Below are 17,530 nucleotides of genomic sequence, written 5' to 3'. Positions count from 1 at the left end.
AGCCTCTGCCCCCCCCCCGCCAACTTCACTCTGACCAGCACAGCGATTGGTCCAGCTCGCTGCCACGTGATCGACTCCCCAACCAATCGGCTCGAGCCTGAGCGCGTCCCCCCCGCAGCCCCCTCCGCAGCCCCCTGCCACAGCGGCGCGCGAGGGGAGACGCGGCCATCGGTAAAGTTCCCCGCTAGCCGCGCTCGTGGCTGAGAGGGGCGATGGGGAGGAATGGGGGGGCGACAGTCACGCGCGTGAGGCCGGGGAGGCCGAGGAAGCCGCCGCGTGACACCTCGAGGAAACGGCGGCGGCGGTCTCCCGCCATTCGCCGTTCCTCTGGCCGAGGATTCCGCGGCCTAGCGCCCCGTGTGTGTGTGGGTGGGTGGGTGGGGGTCCATTTTGTGCCCTCGCCATTGGCTGCGGGGCGCTCACGTGACGGGTCGGCGTTCGCGGCGATTGGTCGGCGCGGTCGGTGTATCCTGCGTTGGCGGGCGATTAGCCAATGGGGATCGCCGTCTCTGCCGATGTTGTTGGCGGGGTTGGGGGGGGTGCGTCTCTGGGCCTTCATCCAGCAGTGGATCGACGGCCGAGACCCCGGACAGACGCAGGGCGACCTCCACTCGAGGAGATGGAGCGATGAATTCGGCTCCTGTGCGTGAGCTAGAGGCTGGCGGGCGGTGTAATCGCATCGGTGAGAGGCGGCACGCCCGCCCGCGTGCGGAGGAGGAGGGAGGCCTTCATCCAGCAGCGGATTGAGCACGGCCGACGGCGTGGAGCGGAGGTCACGCGACTCGACCATTCGAGCCGAGTCGCTCTGCGATGTCCGCTTCTGTGGGGGGCGGCGGGGGTGTCAAAGTTAGCCGACTGGGGGTGCACCCGCTCGCCCGCTCGCTCTGCGATAAGATAATCGTGGCGCCCTTTTTGTAGCTTCATTAAGTAGCGAGGGACAGCCAGGTCAACGGTGTTGGGGTCAACGGTGTTGGGGTCAACGGTGTTGGGGTCAGCGGTGTTGAGGTCAACGTTGGAGTCAATGTTGTTGAGGCTTTTGCCACCAATGTCCATAACAGAGGTGAATTTTTCCGTGTTCGATCGCGTAACTGAGTCGTTAAACCCGCCACCACCCGACACAGCCAATTCGTTGGGGGTTGTCAGGTGAACGGAACGTGACAATTCGTCACTGGTTCAGTACACACTCGTTTTGTGGATTCGTTAACGAGTGCAGCACACCGGCGTGTTGGAGAGCCAAGTCCACAACACGATTTGCTCCACCATCACACCGGTGTTGCTGTACTTGTAACAAATTGCCATGTTCTGTTTACGTGACGATCCTTACTAATTGGCTGTGTCGGGTGTTGGCGGGTTTAGCGACGCATTTATATATTTACGCGATCTAACCCAAAACAAAAACAAACAGCCTGTGTTATGGATTGTTGGGGACGTTCGATAAGTTTTTTAAAAGAGGCAAATTATAAGAGGCCTCGGAAGTAGCTCTGAGGTGTCACCTTCCGGAGTCCGACAACACGTGGTTGTGTTGCTAGTTTTGGGCGAGTTTCAAGTTGTGAAGTTGCTGTTGACGGCGTTAATGCCGCTGGTGTCCAGCCACACTTGGCAGAGAAACAAAACAAAACCACATTTGCCGCTGGCTTGCAAACAAACACCAAACACACACCAGTGTGTGTGTTTGGTGTTTGTTTGCAAGTGTGTGTTTGTATGTCCCCCGTCTCGGCTGTCATCTTGACAGTTTGCGCCGAGAAATGTAACCGACGGTGTCTGGATGTCAACTCCAGTCGTGTTCACCATTATTCGTGCTCACCATTCCACCACCGTGGCATCATCCCCAGTTGGTTCTGTAACAACGCGTTTGTTTAATTCTCTCAATCGTTACGCTCACGAATGCATCGAACTATGCGTGTGGCAATTTGTGACTTGGGAGATTTTATGCAAACAAAACTTCGTGTTATTTGTTTTCAAACGTTCCGTTTCTATTAATAATTACAGCGCATTCTGTGGCCGTCAAGGACGCTCTTCCGATATTAAGAAGCCACTGGAGCTATGCACTTTGAAATCATCTAAATTGAAAACTAATCCCTTGAGAACTGCTTTTTGTGTTTAGTTGTCCTTCACCCGCACCTCAGATTAGCACGGTTGGCTCCGTACGGTGCCAAAGAAGTTCAACAAACATACACAGCGCTGTGTCAATTCACTGCTGGATGAAAGTCTCCGCCACACCGTGTCGGTCGGAGGGGTTGTTTGACCATGCTTCATGGTGTAGTTTGCGTCTTGAGATTTACCCGCAACTTCATGTCTCTCCCCCTCAGGCCCTGCCAAGGACACCTCGAGGAGGAGGCCTTGTTCACCAGAACCTCGCCACGTCCCAGCCACGACCCTCCACCCCAGCACGGCTCCAGAGTGCCTTGTGAGATCAGTGTCATCACCCGGCCCCTCTGTCACCTCCATCCTCGTCTTCTCTTCACCTCCCACCCGCCCAACTTCCCTGGCCAGTCCTTCTCAAGCAGCGCAACTCCCCAGATATTCAACTCGTGACGCGCGTGTCCCCCTCACGCCTCCCTCATCTTCTCTACCCCTCTTCTGCCAGTCCTCTTCCATCTCCTCCACATATTTTCCTCCTCCAGAATTATCACTCCTCCCCTTCCTCTTTAATCTTCTGTAATCATCACTCCCTTCTCCTGCTGCGATTACTGCCTTCCCCATCTTCCTCCATAACCGCCACCACCACTACCGCCGCCTCCTCCTCCCTCCTCCTTCACGTCGCCGCGAGCGATGGCCGAGCAGGAGCGACCGCAGGCGCTGTCGGTGGTGACCCAGTTGCGCGACCTCGCGTCGGAGCCGCAGAACCGCGAGGTGATCGTCAGGGACCACGGCTGCCTGCCGGGGCTCGTCCTCTTCCTCGACCACCACGACGCCGACGTTGTGTTTTCGGCGCTGCAGGTGAAACGCCGGCGACCGACGCTGCCTACGCGCTCCCTTTCCGGTATCTACCGGACGTCTGTGGAAAAGACTCCCGGACGACTATGACAAAGAGCTTTGTGGCTCATCGGATTCCTCCAGAATAAATAAAGAGTCTGAAATTAGGATGCCACAGGAGCTATGCATTTGTAAATCTAGATTGAAAAGTAATTACTTTAGAACTCCTTGTTGTGTGTTGTTTGTTGTCCTTGCCCTGCACCTCCAATTAGCACGGTCGGGTACGTGCGGTGCGAAAGAAGTTCAACATACATACAAAGGGATGAGGATTTGCACGGATAGGGTGTTTAAATTCCTCGCGGATGCTGCCGTGGTTTAATGGTCGCCGGTTCGGTTCGTTTTCCGGCACAGCACTTGGCAGTTTACATTCCTTTTTTGTTATTGAACCCAAATCAACAGTCATGACAGAGGGCACGTGAATGTACGGGAGTAAGGGTTGTTGCGTGTCTAGAGATTACGCCCTCTGGATAAGCTTTCCTCCCAAAAAAAAGGGGCTTGTTCAGGTAATTGCCTAACCAAGGCGGAGGGGTGGGCAGTGGTGGGGGTTTGGGGTGCAGAGGGGGGTATGACAACGATAACGAGCGAAATATCGTCCGACATCCACCCATCCCCTCCTCCTAGGATCAGCCGTCATTCAGGGTAAGTTTGATGTTTCTTCAATTCCACATTAGCCCCATCCTCTTTGCATCCAACGGTATGAATGGGGAGTATATACGGGCACGTTGCTTGGCAGGTCGTGTTGGGGAGGGTAAATTGTGAACATCCCCATCTCCAGCAAGACACTAGCCCAGTGGTCGACATCCAACGGCTCCGTAGCCGCGTGGCATTGCGTCTGGAGAAACGTGGCGTTTTGTACCGATTTCGACCCGTGCACTCGCCCCTTTCCTAACCACACGAGCTAACCAGACACCGGCTCAAACCCAGTAGTGCCACCACTCGCCAATGTTTGGAAGTTACACCATTAAGACTCTTTTTTTGTGCCAAGCTGGGTGCACTTTGAAGCCGCGTGTCGTGGTGAAATCTAACCGCCAACAACAAAATACGTATATATAGCTTTTTGGCAATTAACTTCTGGACAATTGGCTCCCCCTCTACATGTGTGAACATACTTCACCATTCTGGTCAGTGCATATTGGTGAAGGATGCGGCGTAGGACCGGTTCAGAGGTGTCACTTGCTACGGACGTCAAGCTGTGGTCAGCTGTGGTCAGAAATAAAACTCTGGTCGCCGTGTTTCGTAGCCCAGTGCGCAAACCGCTGCGCCACTGCGCCACTGCACCAGCCCCTCCACATAACAAACCCCTCTTGTTATTTTAGGCAGTGTGTCGTTTTAAAGTAACGAGTTGTCAACGCTGCTATTTGAGTCCTCGTCTCGAATGACTTTCATTGGCTCGCTGCTAAAGGTCGTTGCTGTTGCGCCACCACTGATGCGTTGTCTGCCTGTGTACCATCGGCATTGTCGGCACCACCGTCGTCATCGTCATTGTCCAACACATGCGTTACAAGACACTTGTACGTTCACGTCTACCAGTACACACATCCTGCAGCCCTATACATGTACGAATCCATCCACTTTATTCACGACTAAAGCACCAAAATACACATTTTTCTACCAAGGGGCTGTCGATGCCCAAAAGTGAAATTGCTTCTGCAGTCCAGCGAGTGGAGCCCTTGCTCTTTCCTGGCGCTTTGCGTTTCTCGCTCCAGTCGTGTTCGTGACGATGTTTATTTATTTTACGACGTAAGGCCCACTGAGCTACGTAGCTCGTTTTGAGAAGCGGGCTGGCGATCTCAAATGATAGCTCAACAAAGTGGCTTATCACGTGGTAATTTCTAGCAGCCAAATACTCTAAACGCACGTTTCTAAATGTGGTGGGAAAAACCGGAGGACCCGGAGAAAAGTCCACGCGACCACGGGGAGAGAGATGGGCACAACTCCAAATATACAGCAGCAGGCGTCAGGGTCGGGATCGAACCCACGACCTCCTGTATACCAGGCGAGGGAGTTAATATCTCACCACCGCAGCGCACCTCGCGCGATGACTGGCGGCTGCGTCTTTGTAACGTTCTTACCCGCCCTTACTGGACACCTGTGAAAAAGAGCTTTATAGCTCATCGGATTCCTCCAGTGTAAGTAAACATTCTGATTCTTTGTTCCAGGCGCTGAGGTATTTGGCGGAGAGTACGGCCAACCGGGAGAGGATGCGCAGTGAGCTGGGCATGCTGCTCAGCCTGCAGAACATCATCGACAAGTGCGTGAGACAGGAACGGATGGATCTCGCTCACCCTTACGCTCCTTTCACGTCAAGGAACATAAACCGTCACGCAAACTCCGGTCATCTTCGCAACAGCGGCGGCTTTTTGGCCAGCCGCCGAACAAAGACTCACCGCGCCGCGCGTCTGGATTTCAATTCCAGTTGTGCTAACAATAAGTTTACCACTGTGACATCATCCCTATTCGGTTCTATAACAACTCGTTTATTTAATTCTCCCAATCGTTATGCTCACGATGAATGCATTAAACTCTGGGTGCGACAATTCATTGCTAGAGATTTTTTGCAAACAAGCTCATGTAATTTGTTTTGAAACGTTCCATTTCTATAAACAATGACGGCACTTCTGCGGCTGTCTGGAGCGCTATTCCGATATTAGGAAGCCACTGGAGCTATGCACTTTTACATCTAGATTGAAAAGTAATTTCTTTAGAACTGCTTTTTTTGTTTAGTTGTCCTTTCCCCGCACCTCCGATAAACACGGTTGGATGCGTATGGTGCCAAAGAAGTTCAACACACATTTCTATTCTGTCAGTATCCTTCTTTGACCACACGATGTTATCCCGACCATACCGCTATCGGCGTCACGACGCGAAGCGTTCATTCGGATCTCTCGCAGCGGAGAAGCGTTGCAGAACGGCCCACAGAAGCAGATGTCCAGGTTCTCTGGTCCACACGCAGTAGAGGGCAGCACTTCACCACTGGAGCTGCGTATGGGGGTCGTGTTTAACACGGACGCTTTAGCGTAAATATATTTACACGATCTAACCAAAAAAAACCTGCATCATGGAGGGGAGTGTTTGTTGCCTGACAGTCAAACCGAGATAAGTGTAGAACCCAATTTAATTTGGTGCCGTTTTTTGCACGGTCATTAGTGACCATGCTCAGACCATTAACTCAGTTTTGTGCTTTTGAAGCCAGTTTAATTACAGGTCTCTCCTGATCTGATGATTTTTGTGAGAGAATTTCTTGACGCGGCAGTTCCCTGGCATTGTAAATGGGTACGCCTCGGTCGGCTGCGTGTGGTGGGGCAAAGTGTGGGTATGGCCACATTTTCCAATATAATACCACCCTAGAGCTCCGTCTAGTGGATGTTCCTTTAGCCAGCAGCGACAGGATGAAGCGAAAGATGCCAGTTTGCACATAGACGCTCCACGCTCCACGCTCCACGCGCGCGCTCGTGAACAATGCGCCACCCCCACGCAGGAAGGAGCGCTTGCACGAAGCCGGCTCCCTGGCCGCCGAGATTCACGAGCTGCTCACGCGCCCGGCCAGTGCCACCACGGCGGTGCCGGGGGGAGGAGGCGGCGGGGTGACGACGCGCCCCCGCAAGGGGCAGTTCTTCCTGGGCAACACCAACAAGAAGGCCAAGGTCGTGACGCTGCACATCGACGGCCTGACCGACGGGGTTAGTCGCGCGCCCCCATCGCCATCTCAACGACGGCCCCTTTCCCTGTCTCCCGTAGATTTCTGTGTCGCGTCTCGTAATCGGAATCAAAGTTATATTTATGCTGGAGAGGAATCCGATAAGCTGTGAGGCGCTTTTTCACAGATGTCCGGTCGGGGCTGGTCAGAACGTTACAACAACAACAACAACAAACAGGCGGGAGTGGTTGAAGAGGGGATTGATGAAGCAAATTATTTGGTGGCGCTGCTGCCACTGCCTTGGCAGTGGTGCACAAGCACAATTAACAACGCAATTAACTCGACACGTTTAGCAATAGCATCGTGGCCTTCAGAAGAAATATATAATTGGCGACTTGTCGGTCAGTGAGCCCTCTTCTTGCGTGTCTCTTAATAAGGACCACTGCCCTGAAACGTCACCTCTCATGTAAGTTCTTCTTTCAGGCCGCAGTGTTAGTATCCGACTTGGGATTTGTAAGGTGAGCGATTGCAATGGTTTGTGTTTAATAGTGCGGCCTCCGTAAGGGGCATCTCAGAGCGCTTTACACGCTCCCAACGTTCGAAAGGGCACCCCGAGTGGCAGCTGTCTCTGTGCAGCACGAGGTGACTCAGCACCCGGCTTGCAAGCGGGCATCAGTCTGCCAGTAGGGCAGGCGATGATTGCCGCTGTTTGCGCGCGATCCCAATTGAGTGATTTCCAGGAAAATTCGGAAAAATTTGACTGTGACACCGGGTGTTGCTCACTAACGGCACTTGCCCCAACAGCCCGTGTAGGTTACACGGGGGACCTTTGCCTTGCGTGTGCGTGTTGTGCTGGGATCGCCAGGGCCGGCGCAGCTTGTGCGAGGACGCCCTGCTCAAGGTGAGAGGCGTCATCAGCTTCACGTTCCAGATGGCGAGCCAGCGCTGTGTGGTGCGCATACGCACGGAGCTCAAGGCGGAGGTACGGGCACGCACGTACAGGCACGCACACACACGTACCACACGCGCATCACGCACGCACCACGCGCGCACACATACACAGGCGAAGGTCCCACGCGTAAGCCTTTAACAGACTGTTGGGATGAGTAACACCAAGAACAACGAGAATCGTAATTTCAACTTGTAACACGCCGCACGGTGTTCGGAGGGAGAGAGAACGACTCGGAGGAGCCGCAGGCGGGCGGGGAATGGCAGCGGTCGTGCGGAGAGCTGGTGCCAAATTCCTCTCCAAGCTCTGCAGTGCTGTGCATGTGAAGGTGTGGCGAATAGTTAAACCGGTCCTGGACCTTCCCCGAGTAAATGGTGCAGCGTGTAAACGTCCGCAATGGGGAAACAGCGGCGGCCGGGTGTGATGCTGGCCCCCCCACGCCAGCCTTCATAGGTGCTTGCTAACAGCACTTGCCCCAACAGTCTCTTTAAGGGGATCTTTGTCTTTTGTGATGGAGCCAAACGGATTGTTGCATGGCGCAGGCTTGGGGGTGCTTTCATCTGGCAGTGAATAGATTATGACTGATTATGATAGACGATGATGATGATGGTAAAAGCCAGAGTTGAACCCCGTCCGGGATGCGAACTTGCGGTTTTGTGACCGTGAGCCAAGAGCGCAGGAGACGCGCGTCGCGATTGTGCGACGTCAGGAGGGGGCTGGCTTTGTTGTCCTCTCTCTCCCGTCCGCTGCCGGGCTCATCCGGGATTTAGCCCGGCAAAATCACCGCGGGCCACTTCTAATGAGAAGCTGTGCGCACCCATTACGGCTACAGCCTGGGGCGTCACTGCAGGCCAATGAGTGAGAGAGGGGACGGAGAGCCGAGTGAGGCTGGGGGAGAGAGATATCAATCCAGACGCACCGGGAAGGGATCCACTCATTCACACCCTCGCCACGCTTGTTATGCGACCACCCTCCACCCTCCGCCACCTCCAGATTTTATTTTTTTCTTTAACGTTTGGGGGGCTTTCCCCCTCCCCTCCCCGAAAATGTATTTCCAATTGTGCCGCCATCGGCGTCGCTTGACGGAAACGCGTCTCCGCGCAGTAGGGGGCAGCACTTTCCCACACGACCAAACCAACAAGGGTAACGTTCGGTTTTTAACGGTCATCGTTTCATGCATCTTTTAATTTGCGCAGTCAACTCGCTTGCCTTGAGAACGCGATGTAATCAGGTTTAGTCACAGACAACTGATTATTTTTTTCCCAAGTGGTGTAAAAGGTCTAGGCAGTGGCCAGCTCAGCGCCCCCAGGATCTCTGAGCCGCCCGGCCCAACTCTCTTACCACTTGTATGAAGTGCCACGGTGGCGAGATGTTAACTCCCTCGCCTGGTGTGCAGGAGGTCGTGGGTTCGATGCCGACCCTGTTGCCTGCTGCTGTATAGTTGGAGTTTGCATGTCCTCCTTGTGGTCACGTGGATTTTTCTCCGGGTCCTCCGGGTTTCCCCTCCACATTTACACACCAGGTGTTTAGTGTATTTGGCTGCAATAAATGTCCACGTGACAAGCCACTTAGTGGAGCTGTGTCATTTGTGATAGCCAGCTCGCCTCTGAAAAAGAGCTTCATAGCTCAGGTGGGGCCCTTATCTGGTTAAAAAGTAAAATAACAAAAACTTGAAGCTTAAGTGTTGCATTCAAAACATTCGCTAAGTTGGGTGCGTCTCCCCCGTGCGGGAGAACAGCCCCTTGAAGGGAAGGAAAGGTGTTAGATATTCATGGAGTCCTGTCATGTCACCCTTTTCAATTCCGTCAAGTTTATTTATAACCAGGGTGAGAGCCCTCTGAGACGAAACGTCTCTATCGTGGGCACATCAAAAGCAATGCGGTGTACGTGTAAAACTGCCGAAACGAGCCCACAGAACCAAACAAAATAAAACTAAATGTTCAAACGACTAAAACTAAACTATATTTTTGTATTTACCAGGTAAGGCCCAGCTTAGCTACGTAGCTCTTCTACAGAAGCGACCTGGCCACAAGTGATATCTCAATGAAGTGGCTTATCATGTGGATAATTCTAGCAACCAAATACTCAAAGCGCGTGACGTTGATTCTGAAATGTGGAGGTTAAAAACCGGAGGATCCGGAGAAATATCCCCGTGACCGCAACCACAAACAACGCGGTGCAAAGATTTGACCCCGCGTCCGCACATTCGCCGCTTTGTCGCAGAAGTTCACGGTAGCCGAATCCAGTGGCCGCCCCGGTCAGTACTGCGGCGTGCGCATCGAACGCGTTGTGAAAGTGACCGCGTCACAGTCAACGCCTCAAAACTTCCACCGCCAGTTCTCCAACTGGGATTGCACGCGGCGGCGTGGCCCACCACCACCCCCGGTGTTGTCAAACTCCCCGCGGGGCGTGTGCGTGCGTGTGTACAACTTGGCAGCGCCTCCCTCCGTGCGCGAATAACCCGAATACCAAATGTACCAAACTCAACGTCATGATTCATTATCACGAGTCCTCCCTGCGGCGTGCGTGCCCACACAAGCCGACGAACCCCCCCTTCCGTCGCTTTCCTTGCAGTGCCTGGCGTCGGCGATTGCTGCCACGAAGGTGATGTCGGCGCAGCAGGTGATCAAGAACGAGAGCGGAGAGGAGGTGAGCGCGTGGACGGTGACGTTCCCCCCACCCCCATGCCACCACCACCCACCTAGCCCTGCCACCTACCTTTCCCACCTGTCCACCTGCTCGCCTGTCCACCCTCTCACCCGCCCGCCCGCCGGCAGGTGCTGCTGTCGCTGGAGCAGTGCTCCGAGGGGCTGGAGGAGAACGAGGAGCTGCCCGACTACCTCCCCGAGGAGGAGAGCCCCGTGCGGCAGAACGGGCGCGCCGTGTCGCGCGTCGGCGCCAAGAAGGACACCGGCGGCAGCTGGCTCAGCTCGGCCGCCAGCTTCCTCACCAAGTCCTTCTACTGGTGACACCGGCAGCAAGACCACGGCGACGGTGACGCCGCGCCGGACGGGAAGCACCGCAAGGCTGAGCCGCACGCACCGCGCCGAAGGAAATGGGCGGCGTGATGGCGGACCAGAGAGAGCCCCGTTGATGTTATTATAATTATTATTGGTGTCAGTTTTTTTTTTTGTTATCCCTTGGTTAATCACAACGACCGGGGTTCATTGTACAGCCGGGGGTCCGTTTTAGGTCGACGAACCGGAAAATATTTTTCTCCACCCAGAACACCGCATCCAGTATATCTCTCGCTATGGGCTGTGGCTACTACTACTAACAACTGCTAGTCACGTGCCACACCGCCTGCAGTTTACCCAGCATGGACCCAGCCAATATCTTGGTGAGATTATCAGCCCGGTGCAGTCCATGATCGGACCAACGGAACTTTTTTTTTAATGTCCCGCCGACAAGAATTGCACGCACGCGACCGCTCTGCACGTCGAAAACTGATGAGGATGACGACGACGATGACTGCAGCGACAAAAATAATAACTTCGCTCCCGCCAAGTCGGCCTTACCCATACGACGGCGTGAGCTGTTGGCGTGGCATGCCGTCGTGAAGTTTGGGCCGCCGGTAAACTTGAGACGGCGCATTGGCGTGAGAGACCTCTCCTACGCCAAGCGTCGAGCTCACACGGTCGCTAACGGAGCGGCTGGAAAAGCACAACTACGGAGGCCACTGATGTCCACCGCCGCCGCCGCCACCACCAACGCACCCCGAGGAGTGAGTGGCAGGATCGGACTCCGGCCGGCCACAGAAAATTTTAAGTAACAATAAGTTCACGGAATGGCCTGAGCCAGTGGTGGAAATTACACTTTCCCGTAACGGGGTCCAGTATATACACACACACACAAACATCAGCTTCCCAAATGGTGCAGTGCTCGTTGAATCACCCACTCTCGGAGAGACGATGTTGACGATGGTGGCGAGTCTGCCTCCGGCCGGGGAGTCGACGCACCGCGAGTGTTGGGATCACGGTGACGCGCGGATCTATAGAATAAAACTGCGTTGAGCGATTCGCAAAAGGGTTTTGAGAACAACGCTAATAGTATTGTTATTGTTGCGCCTAAGTATTTTTGTTTGGTGGCAGCCTTTTGTTTGTTACATTTAGTTTTATGGTTGGCGCGCCTAACTTCTTAGGAAGAAGAGGTGTGGGTGTCGTTATTGTTGGCAAAAGGTGCGGGGTGGCGAGGGCGCGACGCGGCGGTGTCGAGCCATCCGTGTTTTAAAAATAAAAACGGAAGCTGCTCTGTTGTGAAGATGGGCGCTGCCAAACCACGCCCCACTCTAAGCGGCGAGTAATTTGCCTGCTGACGGGGAAACAAATCCCTCCGTTCCGCCGCTCAACTAAACCAGCCCGGCTTGGGAGGCGCCGGTATTGTCTTTGTTCCACTGCGCGAGTCGAGCCAGGCCACCAACGTCGGGCGCGGCGAACGAGCGGAGCCTCGCACGTGTGTGTGGGCAAGCGCCTTGCAATAAGGTGCCGTAGAATCCTGTGTAAGAGAACGTGACCTGGTGACACCGCACCGGCACGGCGTACCGAATGACGTCGCGTGCGGTGGATGCGGCTTCTTTAAGCTCGCCCATTGCCCTGCTCGGCCCCTCGTCAGATTCGCATGTCTTGTCGTGAGGCTGGACTGTTGCGATTTGGTTCCGGCTCCGCCGCGCTGGTTCGGCTCGGATGTGCCAGTGGAAAAAGGGGAAAGTAACCCGGCCAACAAGAGCCTTGTTGCAGACGGAAGGTCTGCTTCCCAGTGGAGCATGTTGCCTTCGTACCGCGTGCGTCCGTGGGGGGCGGGGGGGGGGGGTGGATGCGTTGTTGGTGGTGACAGTTTTTGGTAAACGACATTTCATGGGTTTTTTTGGACCCGGAGACTCCAAATGGCGGCCCTACTGGTGGCCGCCGCCGAACCATCCACTGATCCTCTCCATGTTTTCCGTTGCCGAAAGTTGACTCATCTCTGGGCGTATTATCCGAGCGGCTGGATTAGCCGTGCTTGCAAAAATACATCGGATCAAATATCTATTGAGTCGAGCGGCGGCTTCATTGTGAGCCGCGCCTCACTCGTCGTGAGTCGGCGCCTCGTTGCCCTCCCCCTCCATCCCCCACGTGACCTCAAACACGTCGGCGAGTTAACCCGTCACTTTTTAAGACGCAATATAAACAGTCGTAGGTACGTTACACTCTTCACCTCCATTCTACGCCGATAAATAATAACTTTGTTCCGTGGCCTAATTTGCAAATGTGTTGATTTATCTGTGGTCTTGTTTTATGTTCGTCACCCCTCCAAATGAGCCCAGATCATCAAGGGTCAACTTGAGCTGGCATCGCACAAACAAACTCAAATAGGTGAACAAGTTCGCCGTTGATTTTATTTTCGCACAATTCACTCGTGCAGAACATTACTTGGTGGGGCGGCTATCGTCTCGCCAAGCCAGAGTTGGTCACTCAACAATGCCTGACGTGGAAAAAATCTTAACTTGCCCCCAAATCGAATCTTGGGGGGGATGGGGGGGGGGAGCAGACCTGGTTCGGATTTCACTCCGTGCCACCGATGCCGGGACTCGGAGCTCGGCTCGTTATCGCGGTTGCGTGACCCACCAACGGTACCGCCGCTCCACCCGTCGTGGCTGTTGGGGAGATGACAAAGCGGCAGACTTCTCGCCCGGTTACATCATATGGACATTTGTTGATGATAATTAATCGCCAAAAAAATATGCAGAGCTTTACCAACATAAGATTTTTGTGGTTTATTTGCAATGATCTGACACTTGTGTAGCTAGCGTTTTTGTGAATTCACCGTGTGCTATGCATATGCAAGCTTTACGCTGTATACTTGATGATGATATCTATGCTTGACCCCATGGTTATTATCAAAAAACATAATCTATTTAAGAGCCTAATGACTTTGGTATGCGCCTTGTGTACGACCGGTTAAGTGCCCTCTTACCTCTGACTAAGTCTCGGAGCCAGGTGAGTCGTGGTGGTGGTGGCAAATGGTTCCGTTCCGTCCCGAGTTTTGGCGAAATGTTTTGTGACATTTCCATGGAAGTCGCTGTCGGCTCTCCAGACGGCGTACATCGCCAGAGCTCCCTCTCGGGACAAGCTCTTCCCCTCTCCCTACCACCACCATGTCCGTCTTTGTCTTCCTCTCGCCTTTACCCCCCCCCCCCTCTCCAAGGATGATGAGGCGTTGCTGTAGGGCCCCCTGTGAGCTTCCTACTCCTTGTAGATGCCACCTTCCTCGAACGAAGTCCAGCATCGACATTTTGCAATATGCACAATGTCCCCTAATTCATAACAACTTGTCACCCTTGGTCCTGCCCATCCTATTCTCTCAACATCCTCCGAAAACAGCGATGCTTAACCACGATGGAGAAGTTATGATCGTGTCGGCCGGTGGCTCCCAACACTTCCTGGATCGGCGTACCGCCTTCGGCCCTTCAACAATTTTCGCAGACCACCATGCACCAGCCACGTGTATTTTTCGCGCGAACAACCAATGGCATCAGTTGGCGGATATTTAAGTCGTGGAAACAACCTCGACAGTTGTGCAATGCGCGGCAAGCATCCGGTGTTTTGTTAAACTGACCTTCGTGCCTGCAACCAGCTTCTGGGGACCACCGCGCGTGGCTTTGCGGACCTCGTGTCCAGCACCACCGATCTAGAGACGATGAGATGCAGTGTTTATCTGTATTTCTAAATCGGCTCAAGCCTCCCGTATATCACGTGACTTACGTGTGCCCCCCCCGCCACCACCACTCTGGGTCCCTCTCCCCGCCCCCTGTGGAAACAGACGCCGCTTGTCCGTGCAGCTCACTACTGCGCGCTCCTTTCTCTCTCTCTCGTCTCCCTCTCGGTTCTCCTCTTCGCCACCATCACCCTCTCATCTGCTCCTCTTCCGGCCTGGCGCTGCCCCCCCTCTCCCTGCCGCTCATCTGAGGCAGTGACTTCCGTCCCGGCCTTCCTCCTTCCCCTCTCGCGTTCCATTCATTTTCTCCGTTCATTGCATCCGCCACTCTTGCTCCCCCTTGGCCATCGTGGTGGAGCCACGGGGTCACACCTCCTCGAGTTGAAATCAAAATGCGAATCTGGCTCCAGAAGTATCTTCCCTGTTCAAACGAGCGATGGAGTTGAGCCGATGGATCTTCTGTTCGAGCCCCAGCGGTCTTAGCCTTGCCAGAAAGGGTTAAACCTATTCTTATTTTTCATACTTTGATACTGGCAAAAGGCCCCATGATACAGCGATGGGATGTTCCACATTGACATGCCGGAGCCCAGTCCATCCACAGGCTGCGGGAGGGGAACGGGTGGTGGAGGGGGGGGGGTGACCACCCCCAACCGAGCTCTGAGACTCGTGCGACGTGACCCGCCCCTCGACTGTGAATGACCTGAGTTCAATCTGCGGTTGCGTTGTGACATCGATAAGTCTCCCTCTAGCCCGTCGGTCGCAGCGCGCGACAACCCAAGCATGGAACTCATCGCTTCTGATGCTGCTGCTGCTCTCTGCGATGTCTGCGATGTCTGCACGCCTTCGCTGTCGCGAGTATCCCACAGACGGGAGAGTGCCTGTTTTAAATCGCACACAAAAACCGCTCGGTTTTTTTCCTTCCCAAATAAACTTTAAGCAATAATCAGCTCAGCTACTATCTTCCCCCCCCCCCCCCCCGATGTGTTTTCACCGTTGTGCCGCCTGCGCACCAAACGTGTTGTTTGGCACGACCTCCGCCGTGTCGCTCCCACGGTGCCGGCAGCTTCACTGGAGGTCAACGCTGATGTTCGTGGTGGTGATAGGAAGGGGGGGAGCGGTAGCGTAATGCTACGAACCCGGCGACCCGAGTTCGATTCCCGCTCACGGCCAACACCAGTGACGATAATTATCCGACCCGGTACCTGGGCCTCCCCCTAAGGTCGACTCGGCTTCAAACGAGTCCATGCTGTGGTGTGTAAACATCGCCACTGGGGAGACAGGCGGCATCAGATTATTTAGACTGCACCATGGTGCTGGCCACCCCCGCAGCGTGTACCGTGTCGGCCTTCAGAGGTGCTAGCTAACAGCACTTGCACCAAAGCGTTGTGCAGGCTACACGGGGGTTCTTTGTTGTGTGGTACAAACTTGAAATGCCTTGGCAAGCGTAACCGACATATTTGTACTTTTGAGTTATAATGAGGCAAGGTGATAAAAAATATAGAACCAAGACATTTTTAATTCAACATCTCTAAACGTTGTTGGCAACGGAGGGAAGCTGCCTATGAATATAATCAATACCCCAACCACTATTTATACACATATATGCACACACGTGTTAGAGAATACGGTTCTCTGTGAGTCTGGGTTTCTCTGTGCGTCTATTGGTCTTGATGAGAGGTATGCGTCTCGAGTCTAGGGGTCTCGAGGTCTATGTGAGCCCATGGGTCTGTGTCTATTTGTATCACTCTCTATGTGAGTCCGTGGGTCTCTGTGTCTATGGCTCTATTTGTATCAGTCTCTATATGTGAGTCCGTGTGTCTGTGTCTATCGGTGTATACTCGAGTCTCTGGGTGTCTGTACCCGATCCAAGCCACGCGTGTGACTGGAGGGCGAGGCCCCCCCCCCCCTCGCTCTCGAGCCGCGCGTCTCTCCCCGCGGCTCCCGTGAGATGCGGAGCGGCGACTCTGAGAGGCGCTGTGGCTCTGCGGCTCCAACGGAGACGCAGAAGAGTGGTAGCAGCAGCAGCATCCCAATGCGCAATACAACGCAACATCCATGCCGCGTCTCGCTCAGCGCGACCACCGCAGCGGATTCACACACAGACCCATAGACTTACACAGAGAACCACACAGACTCGTAGACTCACACAGAGACACACAGACTCACAGAGAACCACAGACGCACTCAGAGACTCACGCCGAGACCCATAGACTCACACAGAGACTCACAGACTCACACAGACCCACACAGACCCACAGACTCACGCAGAGACCCACAGACTCATGCAGAGACTCACGCAGAGACCCACACACTCACACAGAGACCCACAGACTCACACAGAGACCCACAGACTCACACAGAGACCCACAGACTCACACAGAGACCCACAGACTCACACAGAGACCCATAGACTCACACAGACTCACACAGACCCACAGACTCACACAGGTGGTTGTGGGAGACGAGGGGTCGCGAGGCAGTCGCAGTCGTCGAGTCCACGCCTGAGCGCATCTGCAACGGTCCGTGGCTAACACCGCCCCCCCGGCCCCCGCCCCCCCCGCCCCCCCTGCCACCCCCCCCTGCCGCCCCCCCGCCCCCCCCCCCGCCACGTCCCCCTTCACACAAAGAGACGACAATCATTACGGGCAATTACTACGGCGCGTTAAATTGCTGAGAGACTGTCTAGAATTATCACCCGCTCTCCCTCCACCCCTCACCCCCCGTGCCCCCCCCCCCCCCACACACATCACTGAGCTTACCCCCCCTCGCGCCACAGCCGCCCCCCCCCCCGCTATCATCTCCCCCAAACGACTTTAGCGCCAATGTGGAAATGAAAGCACCATGATGAAGGTGGTGGTGGTGTTTGTTTATTTACCGAGGATAGCCTCACCGAGGCCCAAGACCCGTCTTGGTGAGGGTACTGCTTCGTTGGCGCCACGGTGGGTGGGAGATGTTAACTACCTCGCCTGGTATACAGGAGGTCGCCCTGACGCAGGCTGTATATTTGGAGTTTGCGTGTCTCTTTCTCGTGGTGAGATGTTAACAACCTCGCCTGGTATACAGGAGGTCGTGGGTCAATCCCGACCCTGACGCCCGCTGCTGTATATTTGGAGTTTGCGTGTCTCTTTCTCCTCGTGGTGAGATGTTAACTACCTCGCCTGGTATACAGGAGGTCATGGATTCAATCCCGACTCTGACGCCTGCTGTACATTTGTAGTTTGCATGTCTCTCTCTCCCCGTGGTCGCGTGGATTTATCTCCAGGTGTTTCCCTCCA

The 17,530-nt window shown here is 54.5% G+C and overlaps 1 protein-coding gene across 4 annotated transcripts; it reads left to right on the top strand.

Annotated features, from left to right (window-relative positions):
• Positions 1 to 110: 110 nt before the first annotated feature.
• ARMC1 (armadillo repeat containing 1) lies at positions 111 to 12,793 on the top strand. 4 transcript variants are annotated; one of them, XM_078862763.1, is made up of 7 exons: positions 111 to 171; positions 2,310 to 2,940; positions 5,136 to 5,227; positions 6,455 to 6,656; positions 7,479 to 7,595; positions 10,137 to 10,211; positions 10,340 to 12,793. In XM_078862763.1, the coding sequence occupies exons 2-7, from the start codon at positions 2,773 to 2,775 to the stop codon at positions 10,529 to 10,531; spliced, it is 846 nt and encodes a 281-aa protein (XP_078718889.1). In that variant the 5' UTR covers positions 111 to 171; positions 2,310 to 2,772; the 3' UTR covers positions 10,532 to 12,793. The 4 variants fall into 4 exon arrangements, with proteins under 4 accessions (XP_078718889.1, XP_078718891.1, XP_078718892.1 ...); XM_078862765.1 differs by lacking the exon at positions 111 to 171 and adding an exon at positions 215 to 359; XM_078862766.1 differs by lacking the exon at positions 111 to 171 and adding an exon at positions 532 to 646.
• The last annotated feature ends 4,737 nt before the right edge of the window (positions 12,794 to 17,530 follow it).

This window comes from Lampetra fluviatilis, chromosome 14 (genome assembly GCF_964198595.1).
Source record: "Lampetra fluviatilis chromosome 14, kcLamFluv1.1, whole genome shotgun sequence".
NCBI lineage: Eukaryota > Metazoa > Chordata > Hyperoartia > Petromyzontiformes > Petromyzontidae > Lampetra > Lampetra fluviatilis.
Note: the sequence above shows the minus strand (reverse complement) of the source record. Positions and strands in the feature narration are given on the sequence as shown.